This window comes from Schistocerca piceifrons, chromosome 6, assembly GCF_021461385.2.
Source record: "Schistocerca piceifrons isolate TAMUIC-IGC-003096 chromosome 6, iqSchPice1.1, whole genome shotgun sequence".
Classification (NCBI taxonomy): domain Eukaryota; kingdom Metazoa; phylum Arthropoda; class Insecta; order Orthoptera; family Acrididae; genus Schistocerca; species Schistocerca piceifrons.
Window position 1 is genome coordinate 289,182,491 of NC_060143.1, and position 18,009 is coordinate 289,200,499.

At 47.5% G+C, this 18,009-nt stretch overlaps 1 protein-coding gene across 2 annotated transcripts in view; it reads left to right on the forward strand.

The window, feature by feature from the left end:
- Positions 1-18,009, forward strand: part of LOC124802929 (sister chromatid cohesion protein DCC1-like) — a 114,922-nt gene that overhangs the window by 62,419 nt on the left and 34,494 nt on the right. For both annotated transcript variants that reach the window (XM_047264006.1, XM_047264008.1), the window contains one exon: positions 1,647-1,866. In XM_047264006.1, coding sequence (XP_047119962.1) covers positions 1,647-1,866 — 220 coding nt within the window. The remainder of the gene's footprint in view (positions 1-1,646; positions 1,867-18,009) is intronic.

Sequence of the window (18,009 nt, forward strand, 5' to 3'; positions counted from 1 at the left end):
GGAGATACTCATATCACTCTGTGTCCATGTTGCTTAACTATCGAGTCAATTTCGTTGTTTTTAATGCTGATCTTTGACATCTTCACCAGTTCCAAAAGCTCTGCTCTTGTTTGTGTTTCACTGTGCGATACATTATTATTTCGCAACCAAGAAACAATATCACTTTTCCTTGTGCTTATAGTGGGAGCCCTGTTGACGACAACAGTGAGATAGCTTGCATTGTCCATAACAATGACAGAGTCTGGATGCAAATAAGGCAACAGCTGATTCTGAAACCATTCTCGAAATGTTTCTCCATTCATTTTGGTGTGGTAGTCAGATGTGGTTTTTGATTTTGATTTGAAAATAAGTTTGCTTTCAGGCACAAACCCGGTAGCAGCAGAACAAGCGTGACATATTATAAGAAGCCCTCCTTTTCCCACTGGAACTTTCAAACTGCTTTGTCCATCTGTTGTTTGTCAAATAAAATTTCTAGTATGGCTTTGATTTACCCATGTCTCATCCAAGTAATAGACAGCTGATGTTCCTTTATATCTGATGTCGTGCATTTTTCTTAGAAACATAATCCTAGCAGCAGCAATATCATTACACTCCATTAAAAATTTGCGCCCGTCATTGGACTTTACATATTTAGATCCAATGTTCTTCAACATTCTTTGCATTGATCTTGCACTTCCATCAAACCCAGTAGCTTCATGCATAACAGTGCACAATTTTGCTGCTCTGGGGAACTCGCCTCTTTCATAAAATTCGAAAACCTTGCGACGTAACACATTTTAATCGAAGTCGTCGATTCCTTTTACCCTCTTCGGAACGCTATGTTTCTTCCCTGGAGACCGAAACACTGCATTGCCAACTGCCTGCTCTGACATCTTCGTCTCCTGTATAAGGCACCTGACAGTTCGTACACCAGTATTGCCACAGGCCACTGCAGTACGTTCCTGCACCTTGGCAACCTCGCAGATCAGCTCGCCTTAAACTGCCTCACGCTTGAAGAAAGAGTACACTCTAAAAATAAGGTCTCTTGCCTCTTTGTGAAACACTTGACGATGTTTAGGTGTTTCAGCCATTATGGCAAAACTCAGAGAAGACACAGTATACAACAGAAATTGGCCAACCGCACTTTTCCACACGTAAAACATGGTTAAACTCTGAAATATGATGGAGCTTCAGACAATACGAGGCGCGGAAACCAAATGAGGGCTCATTGGCCAGCTGCGCAGCTGTCTACTGCGCATCGTCGACCGGGAGGCCATCGACGCTGTCTCGAAGTGTAGTAGCATTTTACTGTCCCCCACCCCTACCCTGCTATCCCTCTCTCTCCCCACCTCAGCCTCCTCCTTATCCCCATCCAATTGCCTTTCTCATGATGTGCTGCTGCTCATAGTCTGGGTTCAACTGCCAGAGACTGTTGTCATGCGTATTTGCTTTTGTGTGTGTGTGTGTGTGTGTGTGTGTGTGTGTGTGTGTGTGTGTGTGTGTGTGTGTTGGCTGAAAGCTCATTTTGTGACAGTCGTTTTGTTGTGCCTATCTGCGACTCAGTATCTCCACTGTGTGGTGAGTAGCACCAGTCCAATTATAATATTGTTATGGTCCATCCTGGATTTTCCATTGTTTTATAATAAATTTCAGTTTTGTGTGTTCAGGTTTTGGGTGTTTTCTACAAATATTTTGAACTGCATCCATCAAAACCAAAATTGAAGAAACTATACCAGCTTTTGAAGGAAGCACCTTATCGCGGTCCAGAACTGGAAGATGAATTAGAGGGACAGTTGTATACGTTTGATGATCTTTTAGAACACGTGCAGGCAAGTGGAATGGAACTGAAAGCAGCTCTCCAGGAGACACAAGCTGTATGCATAAAAGGTAAACTATATCATTTGTTCCGTGAAATAATTTATTGTGTATTTGACAGGTAGAAACATCATTATTTCGGTTGCTAATGTCCTTTGTATGTATAGCACTGGCTGTGTATAAGAATATGCACATAATATGTAGTTACACTCACTCTGTTAAAAGTGGATCTTTGATATAAATAGATAGAAATATGGCAATAAAAAGTACTTAGTGGAGTATAAACAATGGAAGGCGTAAAGGTAACGGTTCATCAAATAGTTGATGCATACTTAAATTGTTTCAGTCAGAGGTTATGAAGAGGTGCTGCTTTGCGTCTGGTTCATGGGGATTAGGGACATGTTGGATTGACTTAGGGGCATGCGCATTATATCGTGCAATCCTCTTTGCTTCAGTCCCCCACAGTCCCTGTACCATAACTCCCTCCAGTCCGGTTCCCTTAATCCCACTTCACTCTTTCTACACTCACTTCCTTCTCTCTGAAGTCCACTTTCTTCTCTGTTCTATCACCAGTGCCACATTCCTATCCTGTGTGCTTCCTACATTTCTCTTTCAACCATAAACAACTCTTCCCTTCAATGTTGCCTTCTGTTCCCTGCTGCTGTTTTCCTCTCGTTCACTCTGCCAACACCACCCCTCATCCTAGGTAAGCTGCAGCGTCAATACAGTGTAGTTAGCTTGGGCAACAGAGAGAGGGATAAGGGAGGGGCGAGGGGGGGGGGAGGGGGTGTTAACTATACAGTGGTTTGGCCCTTTTTACTACTGTCATGAATTATGTTTATACAGCGAAGCTTAACAGAAGAGAGGAAAATTAACTTTTTATTCATTCTTTTTTAAGTTGAGAGAGCCATCAGTGACTTCTCTTCTTCTGGATCGCTTAAAGCAACAGTTAGTTATATTTTCTCTTTCAGTTTTATGCTTCTCGTTATTATCCCTTTTTGCTCTGTGGTATATCATTTTGCAAAAAACTGTGGTTTGCCTTTATCTGCTAGTCTTCAGTTGTTGCTCTGACATATTCTGACTAATCAAAATTACAAACTTTTTATCGATGTAAGGTATCTGTCTAAATTGTTACATCAACATTACACCTTTCTAAACATGTGCAATTTATTGATGTCCACGTTTTGATAATACAAGGGAAATAAAATAAACAAAAGGAAATTGTTTACATTAATTGTTATCTTCACTCCCATTTTTGTTTACCGTGCCTGTTGTCTATGGTATCACTATTTGTAATCATCATCATCATAGGACAGCTGTGAAACTTATACCTCCTCTGTCACAAATATTTGATTGTTTCTTCTAAATATGTTAAGATTTCTGAAGCTGTGGTCATAGTGGAACCTGAGAACACAGCTGGTTTATGATGTATTTCGCTTGTGTACTGACGTGAGAATGTTACAGTGTCTCTTGCTTGCAAACATATCGTCTTCCTGCCCTTCTCTCATTGTTTGTGTAGAACCAGCAGCTGACCCAGCTGCTACCGTTCCCATCATACCTCACAGTGCGCATTGACAGTATTGCAGCACTAAATACATAAGTATGCCACCGGTCCAAATCTGGATAGACTTTTAGCATCTCCTGCGGAAACGTATGCTATTCTTGAGTGTTTAGCCAATTTTAAATTCATTTCGATTCTGAGTGCAAATAAATTCAGGTAAACTGCGGTTTAAACATGGTAGATGTTCATAAAAAGCCAAAGTACACTGTTTACATTCTCAGGTTGGCACCAAAGCGTAACTTCTGTCCACTCGCTACTCCCCTCCCTGCACTGATACTAGTTCACAACCAAGCTGGTGTCACTATGCTCCCTCCAACTAAATCCTGTGCTTGAGCAGCAGTGGCAATATCTTCTAGGGTGCAGGTCATATGTAACAACAACAATGACAACAAATACATAAACAAAAGATCTCGTCCCTCTGCGGGTCAGGGGGTTAGAATAGGCCCTAGGTATTCCTGCCTGTCGTACGAGATGACTAAAAGGAGTTTCACACGTTTCAGCCTTTGTGACAGTCCCCTGTAGGGTTTGACTCCATTCTTCAAAATTTTCCCGAAGAGTAAGCCAGTTGGCAAAGGGTGCCTTACAAGATGCATCGTTTCCATCGTGCATTGAGATCTTGAGCCCATTTTCTTGTCATCCCATTGCAGTCCTGCCCATTCTCCATCTCATGGGGATGACACCTTCCTGGGTGCATTTTCCACCATGCAGTATGCAATGTCGATTTCTGTGTTGACAATGATCATGGACTTCTTTGCACCTGATATCCAGCATGGTAGTCAGTCCGTTGTGGTGGGGCCGTCATGTACCCTATTGGTTGTAGCCCCATGACCACACAGGGATCGCTCTGCTGATGCCTGCGCCATTAACTCCCCACCTATGCCAAGGGGTAGATGCCCATCCCCCTGGGGCATCGGGACTCCCGGCAAAGGCCATCCTGCCAGGTGGCCTTTGCTGCAGCTGCGTGGCGCCCGTGGGGAGGGCCCCTGGTCAGATTGGGTGGCATCAGGGCGGATGACCCGCGATGAAGCATAGTCCATCATCTCTTGCTGGTGGTAAAACACCAGCTGTTTCTAAGTGATTACGAACTCAATTCAGTGCACAGGAGTACGACCCCAAATCGTTCCCCTCCCTGGCAACATCATGGGAGGAACGTCAGGCTAAGGATGGCAGCGGATCTTATTCGCCCCGGTTCCTTGTATGTTCGAGAGCTGATGGGGAATCTTTCATGACGATGAACCCTCAGTTTTTTGTTGAGTATTTAGAGGAGAAGTTCGGGGAGGTGGAGGGCTTGTCCAAAATGAGATCTGGGTCAGTCTTGATCAAAAAAGCATCCTCTACCCAGTCACGGGAGTTACTCGCTTGTGACAAGCTGGGGGATGTTCCTGTAACCATCACGCCCCGTAAGAGCTTAAATATGGTCCAGGGTATCATATTTCATAGAGTCCTTTTGCAGTCCGACAATGAGATGCGCGCCAATTTAGAGCGGCGAGGTGTCCGCAATGTATATCTTCCTCCAGATGGTGCAGTACCCCTGAAGGTATTAGCTGCACTGATTGATCAACTCCCTAAACCTTCCCTACTACTGGGAGATTTTAATGTCCATAACCCCTTGTGGGGTGGTACCATGCTTACTGGCCGAGGCAGAGATGTCGAAACTTTACTGTCACAGTTCGACCTCTGCCTCTTAAATACTGGGGCCGCCACACATTTCAGTGTGACACATGGTAGTTACTTGGCCATTGATTTATCAATTTGCAGCCCAGGACTTCTACCATCTATCCACTGGAGAGCACATGACGACCTGTGTGGTAGTGACCACTTTCCCATCTCCCTGTCACTGCCCCAGCATCAGGTACATGGGCACCTGCCCAGATGGGCTTTGAACAAGGCGGACTGGGGAACTTTCACCTCTGCTGTCACCGCTGAATCTCCCCCACACGGTAACATCGATGTGATGGTTGAGCAGGTGACAAGCAAAATTGTTTCTGCTGCAGAAAATGTTATCCCTCTCTCTTTAGGGTGCTCAAAGTGTAAGGCTGTCCCTTGGTGGCCGCCGGAAGTCACTGAAGCAATTAAGGAGCATCAGTGAGCTCTACAGCGGCATAAGTGGCACCCTTCCCTGGAGCATCTCATTGCCTTTAAAAGGCTCCATGCCCGTGCTCGCTACAGTATCAAACAATGGAAGAAGGAGTGTTGGGAGAGATACGTCTCCACCATTGGGTGCCACACAGCACCTTCCCAAGTCTGGGCAAAGATCAAACGTCTTTTCGGGTACCAGACCTCAACAGCTGTCCTCGGTGTTACCATAAATGACGAATTATGTACCAACGCAAATGCGATTGTTGAGCACTTTGCTTGAGCCTCTGCATCGGTGAATTACCCCCAGCCTTTCGCACATTCAAATGGCGGGTGGAACGGAATGTCCTCTCATTCACTACACACAGCAGTGAATCCTATAACACCCCATTTAAAGAGCGGGAGCTCCTCAGTGCCCTTGCACATTGCCCCAACACAGCCCCTGGGCCTGATCGGATCCACAGCCAGATGATAAAACACCTCTCGTCTGACTACAAGCCTCATCTTCTCGTCATCTTCATTCGGATCTGGTGAGATGGCGTCTTTCCATCGCAATGGCGGGAGAGCACCATCATTCCAGTGCTCAAACCCGGTAAAAACCCGCTTGATGTGGATAGCTATCAGCCCACCAGCCTCACCAACGTTGTTTGTAAGCTGCTGGAACATACGGTATGTTGGCGGTTGGGTTGGGTCCTGGAGTCATGTGGCTTGCTGGATCCAGCGGCTTCTGCCAGGGTTGCTCTACCACTGATAATCTTTTGACCACAAGTCTGCCATCCAAACCGCCTTTTCCAGACGGCAAAACCTGATTACCGTCTTTTTTTACTTACATAAGGCATATGACACGACCTGGCGACGTCATATCCTTGCCACATTGTATGAGTGGGGTCTCCGGGGACCACTCCCGATTTTCATCCAAAACTTCCTGTTTCTCCATACTTTCCGTGTCCAACTTGGTGACTCCCATAGTTCTATCCATATCCAGGAGAATGGAGTCCCATAGGGCTCTGTATTGAGTGTCTCTCTATTTTTAGTGGCCATTAACGGTCTAGCAGCAGCAGTCGGGCCCTCCGTCTCACCTTCCCTCTATGCAGACGACTTCTACATTTCGCACTGCTGCTCCAGTACTGTTGTTGCTGAGCGGCACCTCCAGGGAACCATCCACAAGGCACAGTCATGGGCTCTAGCCCACGGCTTCCAGTTTTCAGCTGCAAAGTCTTGTGTCATGCACTTCTGTCGGCGTCATACCGTTCATCCAGAACCAACACTTTATCTTAATGACGATCCACTCACTGTAGTGGAGACATATAAATTCCTAGGACTGGTTTGCGACACTCAATTGACTTGGCTCCCTCATCTTCGTCAGGTTAAGCAGAAGTGCTGGCAGCACCTCAATGCCCTCCGTTGCCTGAGCAACACCAATTGGGGTGCAGATCGCTGCACACTGCTGCAGCTCTACAGAGCCCTTGTCCAATCCCGAATTGACTATGGGAGCGTGGTTTATGGTTCGGCAGCACCTCCTGCATTGCATTTACTCGACCCTGTGCACCACTGTGGGGTTCGATTAGCGACAGGAGCTTTTAGGATGAGTCCGGTGACCAGCGTACTGGTGGAGGCTGGTGTCCCTCCACTACAGATCAGACGTTTGCAACTGCTCGCCAGTTACGCAGCACACATTCATAGTTCCCCTGTGCATCCAAATAACTGTCTTCTTTTCCCGCCCTTGGCAGTCCATCTCCCGCATCGGCGGCCCAGATCAGGGCTAACGATTGCAGTTCGCATGCGGTCCCTTCTCTCCGAACTGGAGTTCTTCCCTTTACCACCTCTGCTTGCGGTCCGTTCACGTATGCCTACATGGTGTATGCCTCGGCCACAACTTCGTCTGGACCTTTTGCATGGCCCTAAGGACTCCATTAACCCCGCCGCTCTCCACTGTCACTTCCTCTCGATTCTTGACATGTTCTGGGGCTCTGAAGTGGTTTACACTGACGGCACAATGGCTGATGGTCACTTAGGCTTCGCATATATTCATGGAGGACATATTGAGCAGCACTCCTTGCCAGTTGGCAGCAGTGTTTTCACTGCAGAGCTGGCGGCCATATCTCGTGCTCTTGAGTACATCCACTCATGCCCTGGTGAGTCATTTCTCTTGTGTACTGACTCATTCAGCAGCCTACAAGCTATCGACCAGTGCTACCCTCGCCACCCTCTGGTAGCGTTCATTCAGGAGTCCATCTATGCCCTGGAACAGTCCCGCTGCTCCATGGTGTTTGAGTGGACCCCAGGACACGTCAGAATCTCCAGCAATGAACTTGCCGATAGGCTGGCCAAACAGGCGACGCGGAAACCACTTCTGGAGGTAGGCATCTCCGAAGCTGACCTGCGTTCTGTCTTGCAGCGCAGGGTCTTCCGGCTTTGGGAGATGGAATGGCATAACAGCACGCATAACAAACTGTGTGTCATTAAGGAGACTATGAATGTGTGGAAGTCTTCCATGCGGGCCTCTTGCAGGGAATCAGTTGTCCTCTGCCGGCTCCGCATTGGCCATACGTGGCTAACGCATGGATACGTACTCCGTTGCGAGGACCCACCTCAGTGTCGCTGTGGCTCCCAAATGACAGTCGTCCACCTCTTGCTGGACTGTGCACTTTTAGCCGCTCTGTGGCAGACTTTTAACTTTCCCAGCACCCTGCCTTCAGTGTTGGGCAACAATGCCTCCACAGCAGCTTTAGTTTTATGTTTTATCTGTGAGAGTGAGTTTTATATTTCTATATAGGTTTTAGCGCATGTCCTTTGTCCCCCTGTGTCTTCCACCCTAGTGCATTTAGGGTGGAGGTTTTAATGTGTTGCAGAGTGGCTGGCTTTCCCTTTTTGTTCTCGTGGTTGGCGTGCCACTGTAATCTGCTTTCATGTTTTACTCTCTTCTGTTTCTAGCGTCTCTTTGTTGTTTTCTTGTCCTCTTTTGTTCCTTTTAATGTTCGTTGCCTTTCCTTCGTTCTTGTGGGTTTTCCTTTCTTTCCATTTTGTGTTATATGTTTCGTCCGTTTTATTCTCAAACTTGTGGCACTGTCTTATTTGGAACAAGGTACCGATAACCTCATTGTTTGGTCCCTTCTCTCTCTTTAAACCAACCAACCAATCAAAAGATCTCAATCACAATTCATTTCAATCCTTGAGCTGTTGCTTGTCCCACGATGTAGTGACATGTGTTGGACTATTTCCACAATGGGTTTTCCGGTGTAATTTATTCTTGTGATAACAATTGCAGTCAGTTTAATGTGATTCGGTTTGTTTTTTAAACATTGAATTCCAGATTAATTTTCTTTCTTCTTTAATCTGAATGTCATTATCTTGTTCTAAAGCTGATTAGAAGCTGGTAACATTTTTCAGCAGTATTCGAGTATGTGAACAATGACCGAATTCCTCATTTGCAACCCACTAGGTAAATCATTACAGCTTCTCATAACCAAATATAATACTGACTTGTGTTCAGAATCAAGTAATGGTTTTTGAAGAACAAGATGTTTGCCTTTGAATGTTACCTTCACTTAAAAATCAGCATAGATGTTCAGTATTCAGCATAGATTTTCAGTATGTATACTACTTCTTCTTCTTCTTCTTCTTCTTCAGTAACGCTACAGCCCTTGATGAGCCTTGGCTTCTTCAACAATCTTCCTCCACACTTCTCAGTTATTTGCTGCACTTTCCCACCCCCGGACTCCCATATTGGTGAAATCCATTATTACCTCGTCGATCCATTTTCTTCTGTGTCTCCCTTTTCGCCTAATTGAATGGATCATACCTTTCATAATTTTCTTTGGAATTCTATCCTCTGCCATTCTCTCCAAGTGTCCTAGCCATCGTATTTGCTGTGATTTCACAAATTTTACTATGTCCCTGCCTTGTATTAACTCTTGTAATTCAGCATTGTAGCGTATTCTCCAGCCTTCTTCCTTCCTTATTGGCCCATAGATTTTGCGTAGTATTTTCCGCTCAATGCTTCTTAGTGCATTTTTATCGTTTTCTGTCAACGTCCATATCTCTGAGCTGTATGTGATAACTGGGCGGACTAGGGAATTATATATTAGCAGTTTAGTTTTTCTTGTAAAAAGGCTATTTTTGAAAAGCAGCATATTTGCAAAGTAAGCTCTGTTTCCTGCTTGTATTCTTTCCCTTATAGCCTTTCCAATACTGTTATCATTTGTTATTAGGGCTCCCAAGTAGTTAAGAGGACACTCCATTGAAGTATTTCCCATTGATGTTTAGGTTTTTAGGGGTTCTTCTGGCCTCAGATTGTGACAGTATGTATACGATATCCATAAATGTATGAGAACTTTCATTGCAAACCTGTTCAAATACAACAAAAATTTTTAAGTTGATAGAAATCAATGTAATTTCGGCCAGTGTTTCACAAAGTTGACAGTTTTTTAGCAGAGCATGAGATTGTTGTTGTCGTTAGTTCGTAGTTTCACGCTTATCCCTTGCACTTAAAACTCTGTAAGAACAGGAACCACGCATTCATGTAATTGATTCACCTCAATGCCTCAATGGGACATGAATCCACCATCTTTAGTGCAGGTGCACAGTTGTCTTCAACCTCCTGTGGGAATCTCAGAGCAGCAAGCATGGAGGATGTGGATGGGGAATGCGGTTAGGTGGCACACAATAGAAGTGTGGGTCAGTTGGGAAGCATGCTGAAATAGTCGGTGCAGTTGCGATAAACAGTGTGTGTATATGGTGCAGTGGTTAGCGCAACACTCTAGTTAGCAAGAGATCATGGGTTTGAGTCCCAGTCTGGCACATGTTTTCACTTGTCACCACTGATTCTGCATAAAGTCCTGATGCAGCTGACATCAATAATTTCTTCCCTTTTCTTGCCTTTATCTCCCCTCTGCCTGAAATTAAGTAATAGTAATAAAAGGAGTGTGCTTTACATAGATTAGCAGTTCTCCTCTCTGGGCTATTTGCATCGTAACGTTTTGTGGCATTGGGATGCAGTTGACCCATCTTCTGACAGTTGTAGAACTTCATTCGTTTCTTCTTTTGCTTCTTAGAATAAAGTGCTGAAGCTGTTCTCTCCTCTGGAGTATGGCACTCAGACGTATTTTTCATGTCCTGCAACATCTTCACGTTTAGACTTTCTTTCATAATCAGTATGCCTGAGCATTTTAACCCCACAGCCATGGTTGCACATTTTTTAAGTAGCCCTGCTAGCAATAGTGTGCCTATCCATTCACTGGCAATCTCATTCCCAATGTCCCTGAGTTCATTTGATGTAGATATTATCTGGTTCGTGGACTCGTCCACATTTTTGCACTTATCCGGTGGAGTGGTTATAAGCTCCCAGAATAATCTAGGTTTCCTTGTGTCTTGCCATTGCAGCTTTCTCTGTGTGTTCGTAGTCTACTGGATGAATCAGTTATATCTACTTTATTATTGCCTTCCAGACCTTATATGTCTGCCCCCAGTAGGTGAGTGGTCAGCACGACAGAATGTCAATCTTAAGGGCCCGGGTTCGATTCCCGGCTGGGTCGGAGATTTTTTCTGCTAAGGGACTGGGTGTTGTGTTGTTCTAATCATCATCGTTTCATCCCCATCGACGCGCAAGTCGTCGAAGTGTTGTTATATCGAAAGACTTGCACCCGGCAAACAGTCTACCCGACCGGAGGCCCTAGTCACACAACATTTATTTTTAGTCCTTATATGAATAATGTTACTCAGTGGGCTTCAGTGTACCATTCACTGTCTCGTAAATAGTCAAAGCGTAAATATGCTTCCACAGCAAATTCGCACAGCTCATCCCAATAGCTTTCACTACACTCTTGAATTCAAGACTATTTCCGTGAGTCTTTTCTTCTGTTTACCAGAATACTTAATGACGTCTAGACCCATAACCTGTTAGGACTAGTGCAGTGAAATAAATAATTCCAAACATTAAATTGCAGGAATGAGGCAACACACACACACACCCCCCCAGGGGATCCACAACTCTTTTGTGGATACGTGCGTAGCGAGCACGGGGCCCCGAGCTAATGTGGCCTTCCTTCCTTTCCGGGCTGCATACCTTCCCTTTCCGCATCCTTCCCCATCCCCTGTCTTCACCCCCCCCCCCCCCCCCTCACCTCTGGCTCTTTCCTTCACTTTCTCCCCCTCTGGGAGTATGGTTTGCGCCTACGTCCGGAGACGGACGCTTGTAAATGTACCGCATTCTTCTTCTGCCTTGCTTGTATGTCTTCTTCCTTCCTTTGTCCTTCTCCTTTCCTTACCTCTTCTCTTTACCCTTTTCTCCGCTGCGGCGTTTGAGACCCCCTCTTCATTCCTTTCCCTTTCTCTTTCTTCCTCCCTGTGCGTGTCTGAAGGCCGACCCACGCACTTCCATGCGTAGCCGGTGACGGGGTAACGCGTAATTCCCCGCCCCGGGTAGACAGGTAGGACACGTACGTACCCCCTGGTAAAGGCCAGGCCCAGGGAGGGGTGATTACCCGAGCTGATACCTTCCGAAAGTGCCGATTGGTCCCTCCGTCCGTTTATCGGGAGGTGTGACCTGAGGTGTGAACAATCACCTAAGGCGGGTGTGCCCTCGGTGAGGCCCCCCACAAGGGAGGAGCGCGCCATCGGAGACGCCGGTAATCATGGGGGATTCTTCCGCAATGGTTTCCTCACCTTCCACTATGTCTGCTCACAAACGTAAGTTCACTGAGTCTCAGCCACAGTCAGTTCTTCCATCGTTGCCACAGTTCCTTGTTGTTTCTCGGTCTGATGAAGGTCACGACTTTTCCACGGTCAACCCTTTCATTATTCAGAAAGGTGTCGACGCAATTGCGGGTCCTGTAAAGTCTTGTTCCAGATTACGGAATGGTACCCTGTTGTTAGAAACACACAGTGCCCTCCAGGCTCAAAAATTGCTGCGTACTTCTCTGCTCCACACCTTCCCTGTCCGGGTGGAACCGCACCGTACCTTAAATTCCTCGCGTGGAGTCGTTTATACACGCTCCCTCGATGGATTGTCTGACGAAGAAATTCAGCACTACCTGTCTGACCAGGGCGTCACCGCTGTTCATCGGGTTATGAAAAGGGTTGACTCGAACATCATTCCAACCCGCACTGTCTTCTTGACATTTGACAAAGTTCAACTCCCATCAAAAATCAAAGCAGGCTATGAGATAATTTCCGTTCGCCCTTATGTCCCAAACCCTACGCGTTGCTATCGTTGTCAGCGGTTCAATCACACCAGCCAGTCCTGTTCCAATCCGGCCAAATGTGTTACGTGTGGCAAGGATGCCCATGAGGGTGCTTGTCCCCCTCCATCCCCTCACTGCATCAACTGTATGGGTGACCACGCTGCTTCCTCTCGAGATTGCCCCGTTTTTAAGGATGAAAAGCTCATCCAGGAAATAAGAGTGAAGGAAAAGGTGTCGACCTTTGCTGCTCGAAAGTTACTCGCCAGTCGACAGCCCACCGTGCCTCAGAAAGGAAAATACAGCACTGTCCTTGCTTCTCCTCGGCCAACAAAGGAGGCGGCCACGCAGACTTGCGACCTCACCTTTAGTACCACGGTCGTCAGATCGGCCAGCGCAAAGATCGCCCGTTCAACCTCACCACTTTCGCCTGCCCACTCTATGGCTCACCCTTCGTCGGGTTCTGCTAAATCTCGAGCCCAAAAGTCAGACGCCAAGTCTTCGAAAAAAGAGCATTCTCGTGAAGAGTTTTTACGTACTGCAACTTCACAACCATCGGTTCCTCCTTCATCTAAACATCATACCTCCAAGAAGGCTACGAAGAAACACAGTTCCTCTCCTTCTCCGCCAAGGCGTGTCCCAACTACAGCACCACCTGGCGGAAATCGCCCTCGGCCATCTTCCGTGTCGCCGAGGCGCACTGCTGGTGGCCGGTCAACTGGCCGATCGTTGGTGGCAGGAGCTGCTCCTGACCAACCTATGGATCAGGATCTTCTGCCTTCGACTGAATGCCATTCCATGCTGTCGGTCGCAAGCTCTGAGCAGTCGTTGAGTTGACAGCACCCTTGGTCACGTTTCTCCATTTTCTGTTCACCCTATGTCCATTATCCACTGGACTATCCGCGGCATTCGCGCCAATCGGGATGAATTGTCGATCCTCTTACGATCCTACTCGCCGGTCATCTTCTGTCTTCAGGAAACAAAGCTGCGTCCCCATGACCGCTTTGTTCTCCCTCATTTTCAGTCCGTCCGATATGACCTCCCCTCTGTTGAAGGCACTCCGGCCCATGGAGGACTCATGATTCTGCTCCATGATACTCTCCATTATCACCCAATCCCCTTAAACAGTTCCTTCCAAGCTGTCGCCGTCCGTCTTTCCCTTTCTGGATACACGTTCTCTCTATGTACGGTATACATTCCATCGTCTACACCACTGGCACGAGCTGATCTCCTTCATCTTCTTGATCAGCTTCCACCCCCCTATTTGCTGGTTGGGGACTTCAATGCCCACCACCCGCTTTGGGGATCTCCACATCCTTGTCCACGTGGCTCACTATTGCTAGACGTCTTCCACCAAGCGGATCTAGTCTGCCTCAACACTGGGGTCCCCACATTTTTGTCTGCCTCCACGGCAAATTTATCTCATTTGGACCTTGCGGTCGGTACTGTTCCGCTAGCCCGGCGCTTCGAATGGTTCGCCCTTGATGATACACACTCGAGTGACCACTTTCCATGTGTCCTTCGACTGCAGCCTCAACTGCCATATATGCGCTCGCGACGCTGGAAGTTTGCCCAAGCCGATTGGACACTTTTTTCGTCTCTAGCGACATTCGATGACCGTCGCTTTCCCAGCGTCGACGATGGGGTCACACATGTTACCGACGTTATTCTCACAGCTGCGGAACGTTCAATACCACGCACCTCCGAATTGCCCCGGCGCCCCCCAGTTCCTTGGTGGAACGAGGCATGCCATGACGCAATACGTGAGCGGCGACGTGCTCTTCGCATTTTCCGTCACCATCCAACTTTGGCCAACTGTATCCGATATAAGCAGCTCCGTGCGCGATGCCGTCGCGTCATCCGCGATAGCAAGAAGGCAAGCTGGCAATTCTTTATTAGCTCATTTAACACCTTCACTCCCTCCTCGGAAGTTTGGAGTCGGCTTCGACGGTTCTCAGGCGCGCCTAGTTTCTCCCCGGTCTCTGGGCTCACTGTCGCGCATGATACCTTAGTCGACCCCGTCGCAATTTCTAACTCATTGGGTCAGCACTTTGCTGAGATTTCGAGCTCTTCAAATTACCCGCCAGCGTTTCTCCCAAATAAACGTGCAGCGGAAGTGCGACATCTTGCTTTCTCCTCTCAAAATCGCGAAAGCTACAATACTGTTTTCTCCATGCGCGAACTCCAACATGCACTCTCTTCTTCTCGCTCCTCCGCCCCAGGACCGGATGGTATCCATGTCCAAATGTTGCTGCATTTATCAACCCATAGCCTGCGCTACCTCCTTCGCCTTTATAATCGAATTTGGACCGACAGTACCTTTCCCAGGCGATGGCGGGAAGCTATTGTCGTTCCCGTTCCGAAACCTGGAAAGGACAAACATCTCCCCTCTAGCTATCGCCCCATTTCTCTCACGAGTAGTGTCTGTAAGGTTTTGGAGCGTATGGTGAATTACCGTTTAGCTTGGTGGCTGGAATCCCGCAGTCTTTTAACACCAGCCCAATGCGGATTCCGACAACATCGTTCTGCCGTTGACCATCTTGTTGCTCTCTCCACTTATATCATGAACAATTTCCTCCGGAAACGCCAAACGGTAGCAATATTTTTTGATCTGGAGAGAGCATACGATACCTGTTGGAGGACAGGCATCCTCCGCACACTGTTCTCTTGGGGCTTTCGAGGCCGGCTGCCCCTTTTTCTTCGCGAATTTATGGCAGAGCGCACATTTAGGGTGCGGGTGAACACTACTCTATCCCGTATTTTCTCCCAAGAAAACGGGGTACCCCAGGGCTCCGTGCTGAGTGTTGTACTGTTTGCCATTGCCATTAATCCAATTATGGATTGTCTCCTTCCTGATGTCTCGGGCTCCCTCTTTGTGGACGATTTTGCGATCTACTACAGCTCTCAACGGACCAGCCTTCTTGAAAGACGTCTTCAAGGATGTCTCGATCGCCTCCACTTGTGGAGAATCGAAACCGGCTTCCGTTTCTCACCCAGTAAGACCGTTTGTGTTAATTTTTGGCGACGTAAGGAGTTTCTTCCGCCCTCCTTACATCTAGGTCCTGTCAATCTTCCGTTTTCCGACGTCGCTAAATTCTTGGGTCTTATGTTAGACAGAAAACTGTGCTGGTCCTCCCACGTTTCCTATCTTTCGGCTCGCTGTCTGCGTTCCCTTAACACCCTCCGTGTCCTGAATGGCACTTCTTGGGGAGCGGACCGAGTGGTCCTTCTCCGCCTCTATCGCGCCTTAGTGCGCTCGAAATTGGACTATGGAAGCATAGTCTACTCCTCTGCTCGGCCGTCTATTCTTCGGCGTCTCGACTCTATCCACCACCGTGGATTACGTTTAGTGTCTGGAGCTTTTTACACCAGCCCTGTGGAAAGCCTTTATGCTGAGACTGCTGAACCTCCGCTATCCAATCGGCGGGCAGTCCTTCTGAGTCGTTATGCTAGCCATTTGTCTTCCATGCCTGCTAATCCAGCCCATGACCTTTTTTTCGATGCCTCCCTTGATGTCGGGTATGCAGGCCGCTCCTCCTCCCTACTACCCCCGGGAGTCCGCTTCCGTCAACTGCTCCATTCTCTTTCCTTCCGCTTTCCTAAAACCTTCTTGACAACTTGGGGTACAGCACCGCCTTGGCTCCGTCCCCGGATTGACTTGCTCGGAGACCTATGTCAATTTCCCAAGGATGGTACCCCTACACTTGTTTACCGTCGCGCATTTGCTGCTCTATGTGCACAAATGACGGAAGCCACACTTATTTACACCGATGGCTCGAAAACATCGTTAGGTGTAGGGAGTGCCTATATTGTTGGCGACACCCCAAATCGCTTTCGGCTTCCCGACCAGTGTTCGGTTTATACTGCGGAGCTTTACGCTATTCTCCAGGCTGTCCACTACATCCGCCGCCATCAGCGGATACAGTACGTAATCTGCTCAGATTCTCTCAGCTCTCTCCTAAGTGTCCAAGCTCTTTACCCTGTGCACCCTCTGGTCCACCGGATTCAGGACTGTCTGCGCTTGCTCCACCTGGGGGGCGTCTCAGTGGCGTTCCTCTGGCTCCCAGGACACGCTGGTATCTGTGAAAATGAGGCGGCCGATATAGCGGCCAAGGCTGCAGTCTCTCTTCCTCGGCCAGTTATTCAGTCTCTTCCGTTTACCGATCTACGGAGCGGTTTATGTCGCCAAGTTGCTCATTTATGGCATGCGCATTGGTCAACACTTCCCCATAATAAATTGCGGGAAGTGAAAGCCCTTCCTTGCGCATGGACCTCTTCCTCCCGATCGCGTCGTCGGGAGGAGGTAATTTTAGCTAGACTCCGGATAGGACACTGTCTTTTTAGTCATCGACATCTTTTAAGCGGTGATCCTCCCCCACTCTGTCCCCACTGCTCTCAGCCGTGGACGGTCAGACACCTTTTAATTGAATGCCCCTATTTTAATCCGTTACGCTCCCGTCTACAGCTATCGCCTGATCTATCGTCGATTTTAGCAGATGACACGCGCTCAGCTGACCGCGTTCTACAGTTTCTTAGTGACAGTGAAATGACGTCAGTCATTTGAAGCCTTTTTTTTTGGGGGACAACCAACCCCTTTCTCTAGTGGATTTTTAAGCATTCCTTCTGCCTTAATTTCTCAAATTTTATGACTTTGTTCCCATTGCTGCTGATTTTAAATTTCGTTTTTTTCCTGTTTTCTACGTCACGGGCTGGGCGCTAATGACCATAGAAGTTTTGCGCCCTCAAACCACAAAAAAAAAAAACACACACACACACACAGAACTTCATTTCCATAAATTCCAGAATTAAGGGTATATCCATATGATAGTTGTACCACAATGAGTATACATGAATATTGTTAAAGAAAGAGCTTGAAGCCATTTGTGTGCAGTATTCAGTTGTGCTCCCAGAATATACTTAAAATACCTCTTGTTGTCTTATCATAGTATGCGTCTGTGTCATGTGGATGACTTACGACTGCATATGGAATACCAACAGTATTATGAAAAGAATGGATTGCTGCTCACCATAATGATGTGACATTGAATTGCAGACAGGCACAGCAAAAAGACTGTCAACATTCTGCTTTTGGCCAAAGGCTTCTTCAGAAAAGAAAATGCACACACAAGCATCACAGCTCAAGCACACATGGCCACTGGCTTGGGCCATTCTGGCCAGAATCCAGTGGTGTCACATTGATTGCAAGCATCAGTCCGAAATGAGGTGGGGAAGCAAGGGATGGCGGGGTGGTGGTGGGGGAAGAGGATTCAGTGCTGCCTGGTGGAGCATTCAGAGAGTATATGGTAGCCAGACAAGGTTGCAAGGCGCCGCATTAGGATGCTGTGAGGGAGGGGATGGGGGAGGAGGGAGAGGATGGTAAAGAAGAGTGTTGGAGTGTTG